General features: G+C 33.4%; 1 protein-coding gene across 3 annotated transcripts in view; it reads left to right on the forward strand.

Moving 5' to 3' along the window:
- LOC111630237 (mitochondrial mRNA pseudouridine synthase Trub2-like) overlaps positions 1-21,160 on the forward strand; it is a 44,016-nt gene that overhangs the window by 8,822 nt on the left and 14,034 nt on the right. For 2 of the 3 annotated variants that reach the window (XM_023374309.1, XM_023374310.1), the window contains exons 2-3: positions 8,615-8,755; positions 14,784-14,900. In XM_023374309.1, the coding sequence (XP_023230077.1) occupies positions 8,632-8,755; positions 14,784-14,900 (241 nt within the window). In that variant the 5' untranslated portion in view covers positions 8,615-8,631. Of the gene's footprint in view, positions 1-11; positions 341-8,614; positions 8,756-14,783; positions 14,901-21,160 lie in introns of those variants that run through there. The other variant, XM_023374311.1, reaches the window with a different exon arrangement.

Consider the following 21,160-nt stretch of genomic DNA (forward strand, 5'->3'; position numbering starts at 1 on the left):
AATTATATTATCGTGTCAACTATTTCTGTTACTGCACACGTGTGTGTAGGGAATTGTGGAAGTGACGTCACGCTCGACATGTTCCCCACCGGCGAGGGAAAATTTCCCTGCGTCAGTTGTCCCTACACTCTTGTCGTGGTTACGCGTGTTCGCTGGCTAACGACACCATTTTAGCATTTTTAATGTCGCTTTCTCTCGTAGATGGAATGTATTATGATGAATTAAAGTAATTCGTTTTGTTAATATCGATGAGTGCCTGCGTATTTCTTAATAAAGTTGTTCTTAAACGAAGCAAATAGCCGGAAATAAAAAATCGTTCGTAACTTTTAAACGGTTGATCGTAAGTAAATTTTTTTAATACCAATCGATTCAGCGTGTCAAATTACATCTAGATATATCTATGTCTATTCGTTAATATTAAGTTTAAGACCTTTTTTAGCTGGATACCTTTTGCTTCAGTCTAACCTTAGGGGTACTCTAGCCATTCTGTTGAGGGACCATGTGCTTAATGAATCACTGCACAGGTTGGTCCCTAGAGTGGACCACTACTGTAAAAATGGTTACCTGTCGAGTATAAGACGCACCATGATTTTGAGCCCCAAAAAGTAGTAAAAAAAGTGCGACTTATACTCGTCAAAATACGGTAGTTTGAGACAAAAAAATTTTGGAATATTATTATGCATTTTATAATGAACTAGCAGATAAACCCGGCGTTGCTCGGGCAAAAACTAATGATAGATTAAGATTATTACATTATAGCCAATCTTACCCATTTTCTCAGAATGCAAGAATTAGGTTGTCCTGTTTCCAGACTAATTAGAAAATTTTTAGATGGGTCTAAAAATATGTTCAATTTCTCACAAAAACGCAAAAAACCGCATCTGCGCCTGTAAATCTTGCATATCGCTTTCTCTTAACTCTTCAATTGTTACTTAACCACTTTCCATTGTTAACACTTCCCCCGCGGGGGAATTTTGAAAAATCCCTTCTTAGTGTACGTTCTCATGATGCATCCTAACTGTGTACCAAATTTCAACCTTCAACTTTTAACCGTTTGGGCTCTGCGCTTCTTATTATTATTTGGAGTGGCTATTTCAAAGGGCAATTTTGGCAACTAAAAATAATATTGTCGACGATATCAACTTTAATATTCAAAAGAAAATTCAGAACTGGCAAGAGCTCCTCCTCTTTTAAGTTTGGGCATTGTATAAAATATAAATCAAATGAACTTTTTATTAACAAATACACCAAGTACACTTTACACAGTTTTCACACTTTATTTTTGATTTATATTTAGTCACTTTGACTACTCACACTTCACTGTTTGTTTTTATTCACTCACTGCACTACTTTGGAATTTTCACTTCTTTTTCAGTTCTTCCCATTGTCACTGATAAAAAACTGATGTTCGAACCCACAATGGATCTTGCTTTATATACCTCCACCCATACAAAAAAGGCTTTGAATGGTCCACAATGTTCCAAAACATTCCACAACATTCGAGAGTTTTCTGGAATGTTCACAATGATCTGGGATGTTTCGGGATGTTCCCAAATGTTCCAGAACATTTCGGAACATTCTGGAATGGTGTGGAATGCTCTCGAATACTCTTGAATGTTCTGGACTGTTCTAGAAATTTCTAGAGGGCAAAACTTCCAGCCCTTATATCTTCAACAGCACGCTCTTCAGGTAAAAATGGGAAACCTTCTTCTTGAATGGAGGGCTACATCATCATATGTAGCCCTCCATCTTCTTCATGCCATACTGTTTACGTACAATAAATATCTTTTTTTTTTATTTACTTTCCTTCTTGGTGTTGCAATTTTAACGGCCAGCAGCGTAGTTTCAAAAATTAATCATTACCTTAAACAGTGATATGATTTCAAACTTGAATGTTTGTTATATTCATAATTACCTATTCATTTTGCAGTTACATCAATATGGCTCAAAAAAAAAAATCAATATCAATATATATTATAAAGGTAAGTGTGCAATGTGTGTGCCGCTAAAACTGAAAAATGAGTCCTGCTACGATCAAGGTAGTTATATGATGATGTAGCCCTCCATTCAAGAAGAAGGTTTCCCATTTTTACCTGAAGAGCGTGCTGTTGAAGATATAAGGGCTGGAAGTTTTGCCCTCTAGAAATTTCTAGAACAGTCCAGAACATTCAAGAGTATTCGAGAGCATTCCACACCATTCCAGAATGTTCCGAAATGTTCTGGAACATTTGGGAACATCCCGAAACATCCCAGATCATTGTGAACATTCCAGAAAACTCTCGAATGTTGTGGAACATTGTGGACCATTCAAAGCCTTTTTTGTATGGGTGGAGGTATATAAAGCAAGATCCATTGTGGGTTCGAACATCAGTTTTTTATCAGTGACAATGGGAAGAACTGAAAAAGAAGTGAAAATTCCAAAGTAGTGCAGTGAGTGAATAAAAACAAACAGTGAAGTGTGAGTAGTCAAAGTGACTAAATATAAATCAAAAATAAAGTGTGAAAACTGTGTAAAGTGTACTTGGTGTATTTGTTAATAAAAAGTTCATTTGATTTATATTTTATACAATGCCCAAACTTAAAAGAGGAGGAGCTCTTGCCAGTTCTGAATTTTCTTTTGAATATTAAAGTTGATATCGTCGACAATATTATTTTTAGTTGCCAAAATTGCCCTTTGAAATAGCCACTCCAAATAATAATAAGAAGCGCAGAGCCCAAACGGTTAAAAGTTGAAGGTTGAAATTTGGTACACAGTTAGGATGCATCATGAGAACGTACACTAAGAAGGGATTTTTCAAAATTCCCCCGCGGGGGAAGTGTTAACAATGGAAAGTGGTTAAGTAACAATTGAAGAGTTAAGAGNGAAAAGACGACATTGTGCCACTTTTGTATGCAGTTTTGTCGTTGGGCATACCAGAGTTGCCGTCTCTTTCTATGCTGCATTGTCAAGGGAAGCTGAAGTAATGGTCGCTGTGCTGACAGTCAATGTTGCTGCAAACATCATTGCATCGTATGAGCAGATACTGGACATGCTGCAAACAAGCTCATTTCCTAATTGTCCGTGATGTGGTTGTATGGTTTTGCACGGCCAACCTCACGATATGTCTGTCCTCTCGGGCATTAGTCATGGGAGGGTGTTGAGATCCTGCGTGTCGTTCAGTAAGACCCTCAGCAACCCATCGATTCCATATTCGCATGACAGTAGTTGGATTCTGACAAGTGCAAGTGGCAATATCACAGAACAATAATTCACACACTCGATAGACAACGAACCTGCCTCTACTGAATTCTGACACTTGCTGATAAACATTTCTTGTTCTTATTCAAAGCATAACATGATATTCTGATGAAACCCCAACCTTACAAAGCAATTTCTGAATGAGAAATCCACCTCACAACTTTTCTTTTATGCAGTGCTTCAGATGTCGTTTGTCCCTCCTGCATCATCTAAATGTGCTGAAATACTAATCATTTGCATATCCCAACCTCTTCTTTCTTTCATATGATTTTGACATTCGTATGATCATCCCTTCCTGGTGTTGCAATTTTAATGACCAGTAGTGTAAATTACAGTGTAAATAGCATGTAATATAATAACAAATATAGTAATAAATTCATACCAAGTGTACTTAGCAAAAAGAGACTACAATCTTATTAAATTGCCTGAGGTTTGTCGAAAGAAAATTATTTAACAAACATTTTCAACCTATTACCATAGGCCATTTTCAGGTATTGAACTGAATTTAAAAAATCATTTCAAAAGTTAAATAAAGAATTTTCTCTCAGTGAACCACAAGTGATGTAATAAGATTATAGTAATAAAGTTGAACGGAAATGCAATATATGAATTTTAATTTTAATAATAAAAAATTTTGATTTATACAATTAAATCAAATTTTTGAATTTAAATTAAATTGGATTTGAATTTAAATTAAATTTGAAATTGAATAAAATGTTAAAACTTGTATATGTCTAATTCAATTTATGATAAGTTTTTGTCCTTATTTTACAATAATTAGATATGTGAGCACTAAGTTTCAGCTCTCAAGAGGACTTATCATTTACTATTGACACTGTAGGAGAAATCACACAAAGATGGATGAACACTGGTCATTTATTGTAACAACATTATGCATTTCAGACAGTGGATTTGTTCCTCTTCAGCTGTGCTTGTTACAAATTTTGTCACAGGTGTCTAAAATATATGAGGTTTACTTTACAAACTAAATATTACAAAACCTTCCATTCTTTTTCTATCAACTTCTTTAATTGATTAAATAAGAGAACAAATGCTTTTGGCAATTTTTGAATGGCCTTCAGGTTCTACAACATTGGAACATCAGTTAACATATATTCGAAATTCGTTTTCGTTCTTATGACGAACCCACAATGGATCTTGCTTTATATACCTCCACCCATACAAAAAAGGCTTTGAATGGTCCACAATGTTCCAAAACATTCCACAACATTCGAGAGTTTTCTGGAATGTTCACAATGATCTGGGATGTTTCGGGATGTTCCCAAATGTTCCAGAACATTTCGGAACATTCTGGAATGGTGTGGAATGCTCTCGAATACTCTTGAATGTTCTGGACTGTTCTAGAAATTTCTAGAGGGCAAAACTTCCAGCCCTTATATCTTCAACAGCACGCTCTTCAGGTAAAAATGGGAAACCTTCTTCTTGAATGGAGGGCTACATCATCATATAACTACCTTGATCGTAGCAGGACTCATTTTTCAGTTTTAGCGGCACACACATTGCACACTTACCTTTATAATATATATTGATATTGATTTTTTTTTTTGAGCCATATTGATGTAACTGCAAAATGAATAGGTAATTATGAATATAACAAACATTCAAGTTTGAAATCATATCACTGTTTAAGGTAATGATTAATTTTTGAAACTACGCTGCTGGCCGTTAAAATTGCAACACCAAGAAGGAAAGTAAATAAAAAAAAAAGATATTTATTGTACGTAAACAGTATGGCATGAAGATGAAATGATTAAATTTGCAAGCAGTTTGGGGGTTTACAGGGGTGCGAAATTAGTAGACACAGTTGTCACCCCTGGCAGCTAAAACGGCCCTTATCTGTTTAGGCATGGAGTTGAACTGGGCTTGGATGACAGAAACGGGCAACTCATTCCATGCTGCTTCAAGTCTATGTACACATTAACTGTATTAGCTGGAGAGGGGTGGCGGGCCAGTCTCTCAGCAACCCACTGACCGGATGTTTTCAATTGGTGAGAGATCTGGAGACCATGCAGGCCAGGGCAAAATCGAATACCCTCAAGGAAGGTCAGAACATGATGTGCAACATGAGGTCTTGCATTATCTTGTTGGAAGATGGCATTTCACAAGCCTCGAAGATAGGGCACAACCACTGGATGTAAGATGTCAGAAATGTACCGATCTGCATTCAAGTTACCGTTGATCCAAACTAGAGATGTGCGTGTCGTGTACCCAATGGCTGACCATATCATCACACCAGGTGCAGGGCCCCTATGTCGATACTGAATGCAAGCAGGTGACGAGTGGTCTCCTCAGAGCCTCCAGACACGTATACAGCCATCAGAATGCTGCACGCAGAACCGGGACTCGTCTGAAAAGACGACATTGTGCCACTTTTGTATGCAGTTTTGTCGTTGGGCATACCAGAGTTGCCGTCTCTTTCTATGCTGCATTGTCAAGGGAAGCTGAAGTAATGGTCGCTGTGCTGACAGTCAATGTTGCTGCAAACATCATTGCATCGTATGAGCAGATATTGGACATGCTGCAAACAAGCTCATTTCCTAATTGTCCGTGATGTGGTTGTATGGTTTTGCACGGCCAACCTCACGATATGTCTGTCCTCTCGGGCATTAGTCATGGGAGGGTGTTGAGATCCTGCGTGTCGTTCAGTAAGACCCTCAGCAACCCATCGATTCCATATTCGCATGACAGTAGTTGGATTCTGACAAGTGCAAGTGGCAATATCACAGAACAATAATTCACACACTCGATAGACAACGAACCTGCCTCTACTGAATTCTGACACTTGCTGATAAACATTTCTTGTTCTTATTCAAAGCATAACATGATATTCTGATGAAACCCCAACCTTACAAAGCAATTTCTGAATGAGAAATCCACCTCACAACTTTTCTTTTATGCAGTGCTTCAGATGTCGTTTGTCCCTCCTGCATCATCTAAATGTGCTGAAATACTAATCATTTGCATATCCCAACCTCTTCTTTCTTTCATATGATTTTGACATTCGTATGATCATCCCTTCCTGGTGTTGCAATTTTAATGACCAGTAGTGTAAATTACAGTGTAAATAGCATGTAATATAATAACAAATATAGTAATAAATTCATACCAAGTGTACTTAGCAAAAAGAGACTACAATCTTATTAAATTGCCTGAGGTTTGTCGAAAGAAAATTATTTAACAAACATTTTCAACCTATTACCATAGGCCATTTTCAGGTATTGAACTGAATTTAAAAAATCATTTCAAAAGTTAAATAAAGAATTTTCTCTCAGTGAACCACAAGTGATGTAATAAGATTATAGTAATAAAGTTGAACGGAAATGCAATATATGAATTTTAATTTTAATAATAAAAAATTTTGATTTATACAATTAAATCAAATTTTTGAATTTAAATTAAATTGGATTTGAATTTAAATTAAATTTGAAATTGAATAAAATGTTAAAACTTGTATATGTCTAATTCAATTTATGATAAGTTTTTGTCCTTATTTTACAATAATTAGATATGTGAGCACTAAGTTTCAGCTCTCAAGAGGACTTATCATTTACTATTGACACTGTAGGAGAAATCACACAAAGATGGATGAACACTGGTCATTTATTGTAACAACATTATGCATTTCAGACAGTGGATTTGTTCCTCTTCAGCTGTGCTTGTTACAAATTTTGTCACAGGTGTCTAAAATATATGAGGTTTACTTTACAAACTAAATATTACAAAACCTTCCATTCTTTTTCTATCAACTTCTTTAATTGATTAAATAAGAGAACAAATGCTTTTGGCAATTTTTGAATGGCCTTCAGGTTCTACAACATTGGAACATCAGTTAACATATATTCGAAATTCGTTTTCGTTCTTATGACGTCATTGTTTTTACAAAAAATTTCTTTTAAATTACAATCATTAAATAAATACGTAAATAGATTTAAAAAATTTTAAAGCACAATTAATTAATAAATATGTAAATGGATGACAAATTACAGTTATACATTAAATTTATCAACTCTGAATATCAAATAAATGACAAATGGAATTACAAGTATATGTTATAATTATTGCAGATAGATTTAAATAACTAGATATTTTTTAAAGAAATGTTTATAAAGTCATAAAATTGCAACATCACATATTGTTTGAGATGGATGAATTAGTCCACTTCCTTTAAGGAGTTATCAAGGAGTGATTGACAAGCTGTAGATAGCGAGTTGGCATCTTTACTGCTAATGCAATTTTCTTTGAGGGATTTCACAAAGATTTCTTGTGTTTCTATTGTTCTTAGTTTGCTATTATTGAGTATTGGTGTTATAATCTTAGCTTCTTCCCATTTGGCTGTTATACCCTGCTATCTTGCATATTGGGCTAGGGTGGTATTAAACTTCTTATTCTGCGTATTGTACTTGTACTCTGCTATCCTTTTTGTTAATGATCTGTTGGTTGAGCTTATGTATGTAAACTTTGTTGATATTAAATCTGTTGTTGTCTAGTGGTACCGAGTATACTTCAGGTATTCTGGTTTTGTTGCATTTATCTTTGGTATTAGTAAGAAGTTTATATATCGAAGGGTTACATTTGTATGCTAGATCTACTCGGTACCGCTAGACGACAACAGATTTAATATCAACAGGAAGTTAACATACATAAGCTCAACTGACAGTTCATTAACAAAAAGGATAGTAGTGGAGCATAAGTACGATATAAAAGAAATTTTTTGTAAAAACAATGACGCCATAAGAATGAAAACAAATTTTGAATATATGTTAACTGATGTTCCAATGTTGTAGAACCTGAAGATGGCCATTCAAAAATGGCTGAAAGCATTTGTTCTCTTATTTAATCAATTAAAGAAGTTGCTAGAAAAATTATGAAAGGTTTTGTAATATTTATTTACAGAAGTTCTAGCTTTCTATGCATAGAATTACATTACAAACATTATGATTAATAATTAAATTAATTTAAAAATATATAATACATACTTAATGAACACATGCTATTCATTTACAAATGTGGTTGACTTCCTTTTATCTGTATACTGTATAAACATTTTTGGAGATTACAATTGTTGTTTAATGAATTAAAGGTAAGGTAAATAATCTATGAAAACAATAAGTTTCAAGTTATAAATGAAAGTACACTTATAAAAGGAGACGGTTTTTTAAAAAAATACAAACTGTTGAGTCACACATTTGATGTTTGCTACCATTAACTTGTCACTTAAGTTAACAGTCTCCTGAGAGCTGAAACTTAGCACTCACATATCTAATTATCTAATTAAATTCTTAAATTGAAATAGAATTCCAAATTAAAAGTAAATTTACTGATGTTATTTAATTAACTTTTTTCTATTTTCTATAGATAATAAATATATAAACATGAAAATAGTAACATATGCTCCAGAAGCATGGAAATATTTAAATGGAATATTTTGTATATATAAACCTGCTGGACTTAAATTAGAAATGACCAAGAAAATTTTATTGACAAATCTTGTCCAAGGTACTATGCAATTTATGTAGATATTTGAAAATTTATATATATTATTGATCAGTGACACACTCTTCAAAAGTGAAATTGCAACACCACAAAGGAATGCACTTAGCTATGTGCAAATTGCAGAACCAGTAGAAGTAACAGAGATGTGCAAATGATTAAGTTTGTATACACATTGGGTCATGTGGTACTCAGTTTTGGGCTCTAAAGACCAGCAGCCAGTTTGAGCCATAAATGCTATCAGTGATAGTTTGTAGCAGCCAAACTTTCGAAAAAGCATAGAAAATGCCTCGGAGATGACAAGATGAATACCACCAGTTAACTGCTGGTGAACAAGGCCATATCCTTCAGTTGAGTGACCTCACTTTGTCAATGCACACAGTTTCCAAGTGTATTGGACACGAGGTGAATACCATCCAGTGATGTGTGATACAATTGACAAGGAACATCTGCAAACAGGCTAAAGAGGGAGTGGATTACACTGATGCATGACAGAGCACACAGACTGGCAGATTCTCTGAAAGCCTGTTGGGCCATTCATCATGGCATGTGACATCTAAAGCTGCCTGTCACTGTCAACAGGTGCATCTGTATCCATCCAAACCATTCACAACAGGTTGCATGAAGTTGGGCTGCATGCATGACAATCAGAAACGGGGGGTGCCATTAACCACTCAACACAGGGCTGCATGCCTGGCATGATGTCATTGTTACTGCAACTGGAGCATTGAATGGCATCAGGTATTGTTTATGGATGAATCCTGCTTCTGTGTGCCAGCCTTTTTGTTTAGTATCACACCAGCCCTATATTGAGCATCATGGTTTTGGAAGACATCATGTCTAATCAGCAGACAGCCCTGGTGCACATTTCCTAAACTCTGACAGTGGACAAGTACATCATATAAACTTCAGGGCCTATGGTTTGGCCATTGGTGCAGACTGCACCCAAAATGGTGTTCTAGCAAAAAAAAAAAAATGCCCAACCACATGTCACATGGCAAACTTCACCAGCCTGAATGGAATTCACATCTTTGGCTGGCAGCCTTGCCAGATCGCTCTCCCATCAAACACCTCTGGGACTTGTTTGACACAAGGTGCACCAGGGACCACTGCCACATACAATAATCGACATGTGCACCTCAGTGGACACAGCTTGGCAAGGGATACCACAGACAACCATTAATCCATTAATAGCCTTATTGATAGTCTGTCTCACCTTATAGTGGCCATATAGCTGCCTATGGGGACTGTATTCATTACTGAATAAACAGGTGTCTGTTACATATCTTTATTTGTTCTTTTAATCATTTTCATATCTCTGTTACCTCTACTGGTCCTGTAATTTGCATAGTTATGTGCATTCCTACATGGTATTGCAATTTCACTTTTGAGGCGTGTATATGTAAAGTAAGTACAGTCGACCCCCCTATAAGATAGAGATACGTTCCATTCTCTAGGAATCCGCTTTCTTACGAATCCTTCCAATCACAACCCGACACGTGTCAAGTTTACGGACTACGGCTGTTTGAAAGATTTTCTTCCATAAAATTAATCGATTCTAGACTAATCCGACTCAACATTTCCAAAATGCGTATATATTTTTTGGGAATAATCCGTATAAACTACGCTATAAACAAAAAATTGTAGGATTACTTACCGAGTGTCACCATTCGACATTGCCATTGCTCAACATTGTTTTCGTCGCGGAACAGCTCAGCAAAGAGCGGCCGATTTCTAACAACTTATTTTTCTGTGAAAACTTCGTAGAACTTCGGAGACATCATTAATATAAATAATTTTAATCGCCGTTGAATAAGAAATGTTTCTTTCACAAGAAATGTATAAAATTACAGTACTGTATTAGACTTACGGTACCTAATTTACATACTGACAGACGATAGTTAGCGTAAAAATCTCCGTAGCGTGGCGCCACGCTAGACGGCGGAAATTATATATTTAATTATAACAAAGTTACAATAAGTTAATATATAATTATATATACAGTACCTAATTTATATATAATTAATATATAATTATATGTACAGTACCTAATTTATATATAATTTATATAATACTGTCCAGACGATAGAAATCTCTCCGTAGCGTGGCGCTACGGACGGCGGGAAAGTAGTTCGGCTTCCCGATGACGTTTGAGGTGTTTATAGGGAACTTTTACTATTTTTTACGGATACCGGTAGCAATTTTTTCGTAGTTTTATAGGAATCGTAACTATAGGGACCGTAATTATAGGGGGGTCGACTGTAATCACATCCTACATAAATAATAATAATAACATAAAAAATTTATAAAATTGAGAGCATTAAGAAAATTAATAACATAAATAAAACATTTGTAGTTTATTGATTATTAAAATTAAATCTGACAAGTACAGTTAGTGATAATTGATACGAATTACTTATGAGTTATTTATCTGTAAACAAATAATTTTGACTGGAACTTTATTAGTTAAATCTTTCAGTTATTGGAAGAGAATTTTACTGTTCTTTAGATAAGCATATTATCTTTGTTGTAATAATTTAAAATATATCAAAATTATTTGCATAGTGCTTCAAAATTTGGCATTTACAATTAATTATACTTAATATATCCTTAACAACAAATGTATCATTAATTAACATACATGTAAATTAACTTTATTTATAATATTTATTTGAATTTTTAACATATTGTTTTTATATTTGAATTAAACTGAAAATAAATATTTGTGAAATGTATTGTGAAATTGTGAAATGTACTATTGTGAAATGTAAAAACTTAGAAACCTTACTAAGATTAAAATTAATTGTTGATAGACATCTTTATTTATAAACTGTGGAGCATTTAACAGACTGAGTTACATACATAATATGCATGTATAATTTTTATAATTCATATAATACAATATATAAATTCAAAAAAGTAAATAAGCATAATGATCAATCAATACTTGTCAAAAATTAGGGCATTTCCAAACTATTTTATTTTCTTATCAGTTTGACTTCAAAGATAAAAAGTAATTAATTAATTTATTTGAAAATATAAGCATATATGATTAAATATATTTACATTATATTTGCTGTTTCATAACAGTTTCTTGATTTTTTGCAAGAACCGTATGAAATACAGTAAGATCCTGCTTAACGTGGGGGGATGTGTTCCTAGACAACAAAGCACTAAGTGAAACAGCATTAAACGAGGTCATTTTAACATAGAGTAAATAGGAATAGGGGAACACACAACCAAAAATAAACAAATTTTACTTTAATTTTAAGTTATTTTTATATTAATTTGTATAATAATATAATGTTAAATAACATATACATATTCACACAGAAATGTAAAGTTCATTTTTTGTGATGAAGGTCTTTTCTGACTTTTCTGAAATTCTTGTTCTTTTGCAATAAAGTCGTGAAGTTTCATTTGCCACTTTTTTCTTTCCTTAAGCAAATGTCAGTATCAGAAGATCGCATCCAAAACACCTCATTTTGCTTTTGCACTCCTTTCAAAATCTGGATCATTCTCTGCAATTTGATCAACAATTTTGGTTATCTTACCAAACTTTTACTAAGGAAATCTGTAGAGAAATTTTTTGGGTTCTTCATTTTCAGAAACTCTATTTTCCAGTTCCACATGAATTCCATGCTCTGCCAGTTCTTGAAGGTCGTTGTTGGTAAGGCTCTCACCAGAAACCTGCGGTAACTCCTCAATATCCTACTCATGTATGTCGCCTAGTCTTGCTATATCGATTAGGTTGAGTTTATACAAAGATAGGCTCTTCTCATTGAGAATTGTTGGATACCTTCATTCATAACTTCTTTCACACTTCGTTCGTGCATTTATCAGTTAATTCTTGCCAAGTGAAGTCAATATTTCCTATGGCATCCATGATGTTATATTTTTTCCAAAATTGCACCAAACAAACATAGATTTAAGAAAGTACACCTTTTTGACATCTTTTGCTGATTGCTTTGTGTTCGCAAATAATCATATTATATACGAATCAATGAAATGTTGCAATAATTTAAATCAGCGTAAATTTTGGGCTCTTTTTAGGCTCCAAGCAGACTGCATTATATCGAATCAGTGTTAAGTGGGGTCTTACTGTATATTAAATTGATTTTTAAAACTTTTATATTATATTAATGACAAACACAATTTTCACTATCTGTATGTATTCAATCAAAATGATATCATTGGAAATATAGTCAACCCCCCTATAACACTGTAGATACGTTCCGAGTTTTATGAATCCAGCTTTTAAGAGTCCAGCCAATCACAGCCTGGCACGTATGCAGTTTACAGACTATGGCTGTTTGAAAGGTTTCTTCCAAAAAATTAATCGATTCTAGACTAATTTGACTCAACATTTCCAAAATACGTATAATTTTTTGGGAATAATCCATATAAACTATGCTATAAACAAAAAATTGTAGGATTACTTACCGAGTGTGCACCGTTCAACTACGCTGTTGCTTTTAAGCTTGTTTTCATCGTGCAGATTGTCATCAAATGGCGCTCGCATGCTTCCTGATAAATTATTTTTTTGCAAAAAATTTGNATATAATACTTTATATATATTACCATTATATTATGCGCTATTGATGATAACTCGTGTGTGTTAAATGTAACATCAGTATATTTCTATTAAGAATGGTTCAGGCCAATTTCGATTTGTAACAAATAACTTACTTCAATTTTAGTTTTTAATATTGTTGAAATTAAATTATTAAAAAAATGTAAGACCGATGATTGAAAATTAAACAGAATCTTTCAAAATTATTCAAGACTCTATTTTACTTTGAAAAATATTATAAGTTTTTACCAGGGCTGTGGAGTCGGAGTCGGTAGATTTTTACGCAACTTCCACAGCCCTGGCAGGTCTGTTGAGTCGGAGTCGTGGAGTTTTGTGTGAAAAATTTGCTAAACTTTGGAGACATCATTAATATAAATATAATTTTTATGGACATTAAATAATAAATGGTTTTTAGTAGGTCCGCTGCTTGTTTAAACTCAACGGTTTGTGCAATCTTGTCACGACACAAGTCGGCAATGACGTTTTACCGAATTATAGGAGTCTTTTTAGCATGTTTGTACGAATACTGTCGCAATTTTTTCACTGCGATATAGGAATCCGAACTATAGGAACCCGTGTTATAGGGGGTCGACTGTACATAATACATCTGTCATGTTAATTGTGTATCTCTTACATAAATCTAAATTTTTTGAAATCAGTTCTTAAAACTTTATATAGTAAAGAAATTTGTATTGAAATTTCTGAAAATTCATTTTTTTATTTAATGTAATATTTTTCGTGAATTGTAACTATGAATTGTAATATGTAATATGACATTTGTGTTATTGAAATACACATATATCAATGTAGGAAAATAAGACTATATATTTAACTTGTGTTAGTGGCTTCTTTATTTTATAAGAGATTAGCAGATGAGCCCGGCATTGCTTGGGAAAAAAGTATTGATAGCGAAGATTAAGATTATTAGATTATAGCTGATCTTACCCATTTTATCGAGTGCAAGAAAGTCCCTTCTCTTCTGAGACTAATTAGAAAATTTTTAGATATCTGCTTACCACACCGGGATAACAATAATTAAGACTAACTGCAACCACTAACCAGTGCATAGTACCACTAAGTGATTAATAAATGTTTTTGTAACTCTTTGTGGTTTCTTCTTCAGGTTTACTAAATTCGAAAAATAAGCTGGATCTTCCAGAATCATTCATAAATATAAATTCAAACATAAAATCGAACATTAAGACGAAAAGTTCGAATAAAGCAAACTTATGTGCATGCACTCTTCATGTCAACTTTATATATGAAATACTCGTATACACGCATGCCACCTATCATAGGCTAAATGTACTATGCCAGAAACCTTTATGGGAGTATATTAAACAACTTCCCAAAGTTTTGTGGCAATCGGATAAATGGTGTAGTAATGCATGAAGGACAGACAGACATACATTCATTTTTATATATATAGATAAATATTTTCAAAATTATGAATATTTTTAGATTTTAATGAACTGGAAGTACGTCCACCAAGAAATTATGTACGAATAGAAGGATCAGTTGCAAGTGGAAAAAGTTTATCAGTTAAAGTGGTCCCAAATTTAGCTGACCATCCTCTTGGTAAGTATTGATTAGTATGCAAAATTGTTCTGTATACATTATAAAAGATTAACTTTATCACATACATTTATTAAAAATATCTTGCTTTACTGAAAATGTATATATATACATTTTCAGTACAGAAAAAAAAAATATATACATATATATATATTTTTTTCTGTTTTTTCTTTTAAGTTATAAATTTAAGATGAACTCTATCACTAATCTACTGTATACATGATTTGTAAAACACTGTCTTTATTTATCAAAGCACTTATAAACTGAAGCATTCTATCATAGTGTGACAAATGTCTAGTCCTGAAGCGAGCATTAGTTTTAAATTATGCTATGGGAAACAGCATAGCTCAGTTTGTGGTATTTTCTGGTTACAATTACAAATTATGAATGCTTTATTTATAATTACTATTAGTTAAAAATGAAAATAAGTTAAATTTTTAGACACCTTACTTATAAATGAATGATTTTTCCATTAAAAAAATTAATACAGTTATGTTTAGAATGAAATGCTTTAACTTGTGAGATTATATGGTGGAATTATGAAAAAATTAAAATATAAGACAACTTAAAAGTTGATATTTTCTCATTCTGAGAAGTGCTTCTGGAAATCTTTTCTGGCTATGAACTTCTACAATTTCAATGTTATGTCAGAACTGTAAACAAGAAATCACAATACAGTGAAACTTTCATTAATGGACACTCCTGAATAGTGGACACCTCTACTTAACAGATATTTTTACAGATTTCAAATAATACATCCATTATATTTACGTTTATTTATTGTGGACAATAGCAGATGCTGTTGTTCACAAGCAACCTCATGAACACAATGTCCCACCTTCAATATTCTAAATCAATTAATTATATATGAAATATTTTAAAACAAAAACAAAAAATTGGTTCAAATGCTCTTTCAGAGGATGAATTTTGACAATAGATATCAAATAGACATTAAAAATAGGAATAAGGGAAGAGGAAAGGTTGTAAAAAACTGAACAATATTCTTTATCTGTTAGAGAACACTAATTCAGTTAAGTTGTCAATCACTGCTTATTGTCATACATATTATTGTTATTAAACTTTGTATTATTGTTGGAATTAAGCTTATGGTACCAAGAAACCATAAACTTTTCCTGAATGATTTTTTCATTTGGCAGGAACCGTAGTACAATAGTAAAGAAAAAGAAATTTAAAACAGTTACAACAGTGTATATGTGGTGAAATTTCACAGTTGTGTTATGATGGCAATTTGCTGACAACTTTAAAGTGTTGGAAGATATTCAATATTCTCACATTTATGATCTTAACAGCTTTGTAGTGGCTTAAGTATAATTTTTTATAAATCATTTATTGAAAAAAGCAAAAATGTTCAAAAAATTACAGATACTTGATAACTATAAAGCAGACAAATCTCTACATCAATTTTTACTAGTTGATTAGATCATAAATGATATTATAAATGAAAGAATATTGAACAGATTTCCCACCCCTTGAAATAGCTAGCAAATTGCCTTTACAACTCAACATTTGAACTCTCACTATCAAAACTAACCTTCATTTACCTTACCCTTCCTTTCATAACAACAGTTTCATTTTTCTTTTTTGTTGTTACTTCTGCCCACATCATTTTTAATGAATTAATAATTAATCAATGTATGAGTAGTTACATTTTGTAGTAATTTTCATGTTCCATTTAAACTGTTTTGCCCAATCTGTTTGCTATTTAGAATTCAGTTAAAATGAAATTTTTACAACTGAAAAGATAAATAATTTAATATATATATATACCCTGTGTTTTAATTATATATGGTACATATACTGTCTCTGATAGAACAATATATACTGATATTGGAAACATAATATTAAAAAAATTGTTCTTTTTGTGATACATAGGTAAATACAACCTGCACAATATTTTTGTTATTGCTGTTGTTGCTCTTTATATGCTTGCTTGCCTTAATATGCCTGTTTAAACTTTGTCTATGACTATATTTTAACCACACTTACTACATTCCATTTTATTTAATGTATAACAAATTCCTCAATATTGACAGTATGATAGACAATGATAAACATGCTAGTTTTACTCTTTGGATCAGGCAGAAAGTCTGATGTTGAATATGCACCATAGTGCAGAAGAAATTGACATTAATGCTTGCTCAGGGTCTAGACATTTGTTGCACAGCAACGTTATTGTCCATCATTTTGCTAATGAAATAAAAGCTAAGCTAATATCAATACTATTTTATTTGTCTAATTTTTTAAATCTACAATACAAAAATCCATTTTATATTAATTAAAGTAACCTTTGTAAATAATTTAAAATAATATTAATAACTTTGAATTAGAAGACAATAGAAAAATAAATTCTCACAGAATTATTTCTAAATAGTAATTGAATGAATGTTACAGAATTTCAGCATCTTATTGGATGATTTGACCATTACAATTTCTCAGATCTTTATCTTATAAGGAAGCATATCTTTCATTAAACAAGATATGATTTTCTACAGTAAACAAGCAGTTATTTATTCTGACATTGTCACAATGCCAGGCTACAATTTTTAATCTTATTTTTAATTAATTTAATTTAAGATATATACTCTTCATCTTAAATTAGTAGTGTATTGTCCTTGTATATAATACATTTCCAGATAACAGCAGAGGCATGCCAGTCATCTATGTAACTCCATTCAATGGAAAATTTTTTATTTTTTTGAAATAACATAATTTCTGGTCTAGACCGGAAGTTTTATATATAGTTATTCAGGGCCTCCTGTCCCTAAGCTTTTCATATCTGGTCTTGACTTTTCACCATTCTCAAAATTAAGGAAGGACAGAAAGGCAGACAGATGACAGTGGGAATTTATAGTGGGAAAGCTAATTGATTGACTCCTTAAACCCGTGTCATTGACTATTATTGACATTAAAATTGTTTTCATTTTAAATTTTCTGAGTTTAATTTAGCATAATTATGAGGATTATCCAGAAAATAATACCCATTTACTCATAGGTGATGTGACAGATATCAAGCAGGCAAGATCAACTATCTCCAGTGAAACATATGCTTTGCTTGAAATAACTTATATGTTGAGTAGTAACCAAAACCAAAAATTAAATAACAACCATAGCAACCAAAACCAAAAATTAAATAAGTGTGTCTGTGTCTGTATTCAGGAATTTAACAATATGGCATGTATTCAATATAATGGCCTTCTGTAGTGTGATGTATATATTTCTATTCAATTGTAATGTTTTCAGGCTTTTGTGTAGTGTATGTGGTATCACACCTGTACAGAAGAGAACGACAGGTACAATAAGCACCCTTTCCATCCTCCACAGATGCCTTATTTCCTGGGAAGTTTCTGATTTTTTCAATGCATGTGTTTTGTACATTGTGAGTGTTTGGAATGGATATGTATATAATGTATGTGAATTTATTGTGTTTGTCAATGAGGTGATGTCTGGTCTGTTGTGGTAAATTGTTTTATCTGTGATTATGGCTCTGTCATAGTACATTTTGTGTGTGTTGTTTTCTAATACTGTCTGTGGGATGTATTTGTACTATGGTTCATGGATGTCTAATAATTTGTGTTTGTTTGCAAGCTCTTGGTGTATTATATTTGCTACTTGATTATGTCTGTAAATAATCTGTCTGTGTCAAGAGCTTGCAACCAGAAGTGATGTGTTGTAGCCTGGATACATTACATCATGCCAGAAACTATTTCTGGCATGATGTGACATTTTCTGCATGTGTCATTTGTGAGTGTTGTATCTTTGAGTATGTGTTTTCTGTAGTTTTTAGTATTTATGACCTGATCCTGTATGGCAATCATGAATCCTTCCGTCTCCCCAAAGAGGCATCCCCGATCTAACCAGCTGTTTGACGCAGTTTTGTCAACAAAATCCTGGGCCAGGTCATAAGGATGCCTGCCATGGAGTGCCTTTTGAGCCCACGATTGCTTGATGGTGTCTATGCTTTTTGTGTGTTGTGTCATGTCTGTATGCTGTGAGTGTAAATTTAATGGTGTGTTATTTGAGTCTGCTAGAGTTACTGCTTTATGTAATTGTGATGTTTCTTGTTTCCTGTAGAAAAACTCTTGCAGTGACTGTATTTGTTTGTAGTGAAGGTTAACTATGTCAATCAGGCCATGTCTGCCATCTTTACGTGGAAGGGTTAATCTTTGTATGGCGGATTTAGGATGATGTTGTTTATATGTTTGTTTCGAGTTTTGTGATTGCGTAGTAAGTATGGATGATAAACTCGTTCATTTCTGTTGTCCATTTCATCCGTTGGAATGATTTTCCAGCCTTTGTGGTCTGTGGATGCATTGCCACAGAAACACCAAGGCTAGGTTGGTTCCTCACATCTGTTGAGGGCATTGCAGTAGCCATGCTTGGGCTGGCGCTGCTTTCGCCACCGGTAACCAAGGGAGACTGGAGCCTATTTTTCGAACATGAGCCTCTGCCTAACCCACAAACGCGGACCTTGTTAACCCGGGCAACGTCTGATCCGGTATCACACTTTGATCTGGTTACTACCATGATAAATATTTCCACAGAATGTGGGTGTGGTCACTCTTAGCTTCATTTCTCACCATAGACCTTACTGGCATGGGTGTCACTACCAGGAGCTTGTGCTCCAGCCTGCATTGCCCTATGGATATGTAAAATTACTGGGCTCTCCCACCACGACCAGCTGGTGACCACGGGAGAATTATTATTATTATCATCATCATCATCATCAAACCATCTCAATCATATGTATAGATTGAGTGTGTTGTTTAGTTGTTGTGCATTGTTATAATGGTAGCAAAAGTTAACATATAACTCCAACAGGCACACCGGGTGGTATAATAAAATAAAATTCTACTTACATAAGCCTGTAACCGATGTGAAACGGCAAAAAATTCTAACGCACAAACGTTTTCTGAACACCTTCCATGTTCTCTCTCAGGTATTCAGACTGGATTTTCCAGTCTTGCAGCATACAAAGGGAGTGCTGTTATTCAGTTTTTGAATGCAAAAACATTCATTGTCACATTACAGCAGTGTATGATGACAGTGTGATAGGCTGCATAGATTAGTCAGGGCAAGTGGTGTGGTATGTTGTTGGAATGCGTGTCTTCACACAACTTAGCAGATCATACACCTGCTTTCATCACTTCAGATGAGATATTCTGCACCATCCTGCATACAGTCCAGACTTGGGTCCCAGTGACTATCACCTGTTTGGGAATTTGAAGGAGTTTCTGGGAGTAAAGTGCTTTGCAAGTGCTGATGGGTTGAAAGATGTCATACTGTGGTTAAAGGATTTGGAAGCAGAAGTCTATAATGATGGCATTCAAAAATAGGTTAAATGATATGACAAATGCTTAAAAAATGATAGTGACTATGTTGAAAAATTACTAAATTGATATGTAATATTATGAAAAAAAAATTTGAATAAGTAGATTTGCTTTGTGATTATGGGCAAATGGGTATTATTTTGTGAATGACTCTCATATTTTATTAAACTAAATCAGGAGTCACCAAACTATGGGCCAGGCTGGATCCAGCCCATGAGGTTAGTTCATCTGGCCCACCACCACCCTTTGCCACAAATGAACTAAAATATAATTATTTATAAGGAAATATCTTAGATTGTAGATAAACTTACTATGTAGAAAAAATTAAAATAAGTGTAAATAAAAATGCCAAAATAGGTCCAATCTGATGTTTGCATTTGACAGTAATATAATATTTAAGAAAATCAGTGAAATAAAAAATTTGGTGACTTTTTGCGACATTGAATATCAGAGCACTTTTTGTGTGGGTATTTGCAATAAAGTTTCTAAGAAAAGTAATTACAAGCTTGCTGCAGCAATTGTGTTTGTGTATTGGTAAATAAATATATTGGTTGACTTTATTTTTTGTGTATTCAGTATACTGTATTGAACAAAATGGTTATGCAGGTCCACGCTCGTCATTATCTCAGTTATCTGGCCCACTGTGAAAAAAGTTTGGTGACCCTGAACTATATAATAATAATAATAATACAGACGCTCCAAGAGTTTTTTACAAAAAACAAGAAACATTACAGTTACATAAAGCAGTAACTCTAGCAGACTCAAATAACACACCATTAAATTTACACTCACAATATATGGACAGGACACAACACACAAAAAGCATAGACACCATTAAGCAATCGTGGGCTCAAAAGGCACTCCATAGCTGGCATCCTTATGATCTGGCCCAGGATTTTATTGACAAAACTGCAT

This window comes from Centruroides sculpturatus, unplaced genomic scaffold, assembly GCF_000671375.1.
Source record: "Centruroides sculpturatus isolate CEXI.00-Female unplaced genomic scaffold, Cexi_2.0 scaffold553, whole genome shotgun sequence".
NCBI lineage: Eukaryota > Metazoa > Arthropoda > Arachnida > Scorpiones > Buthidae > Centruroides > Centruroides sculpturatus.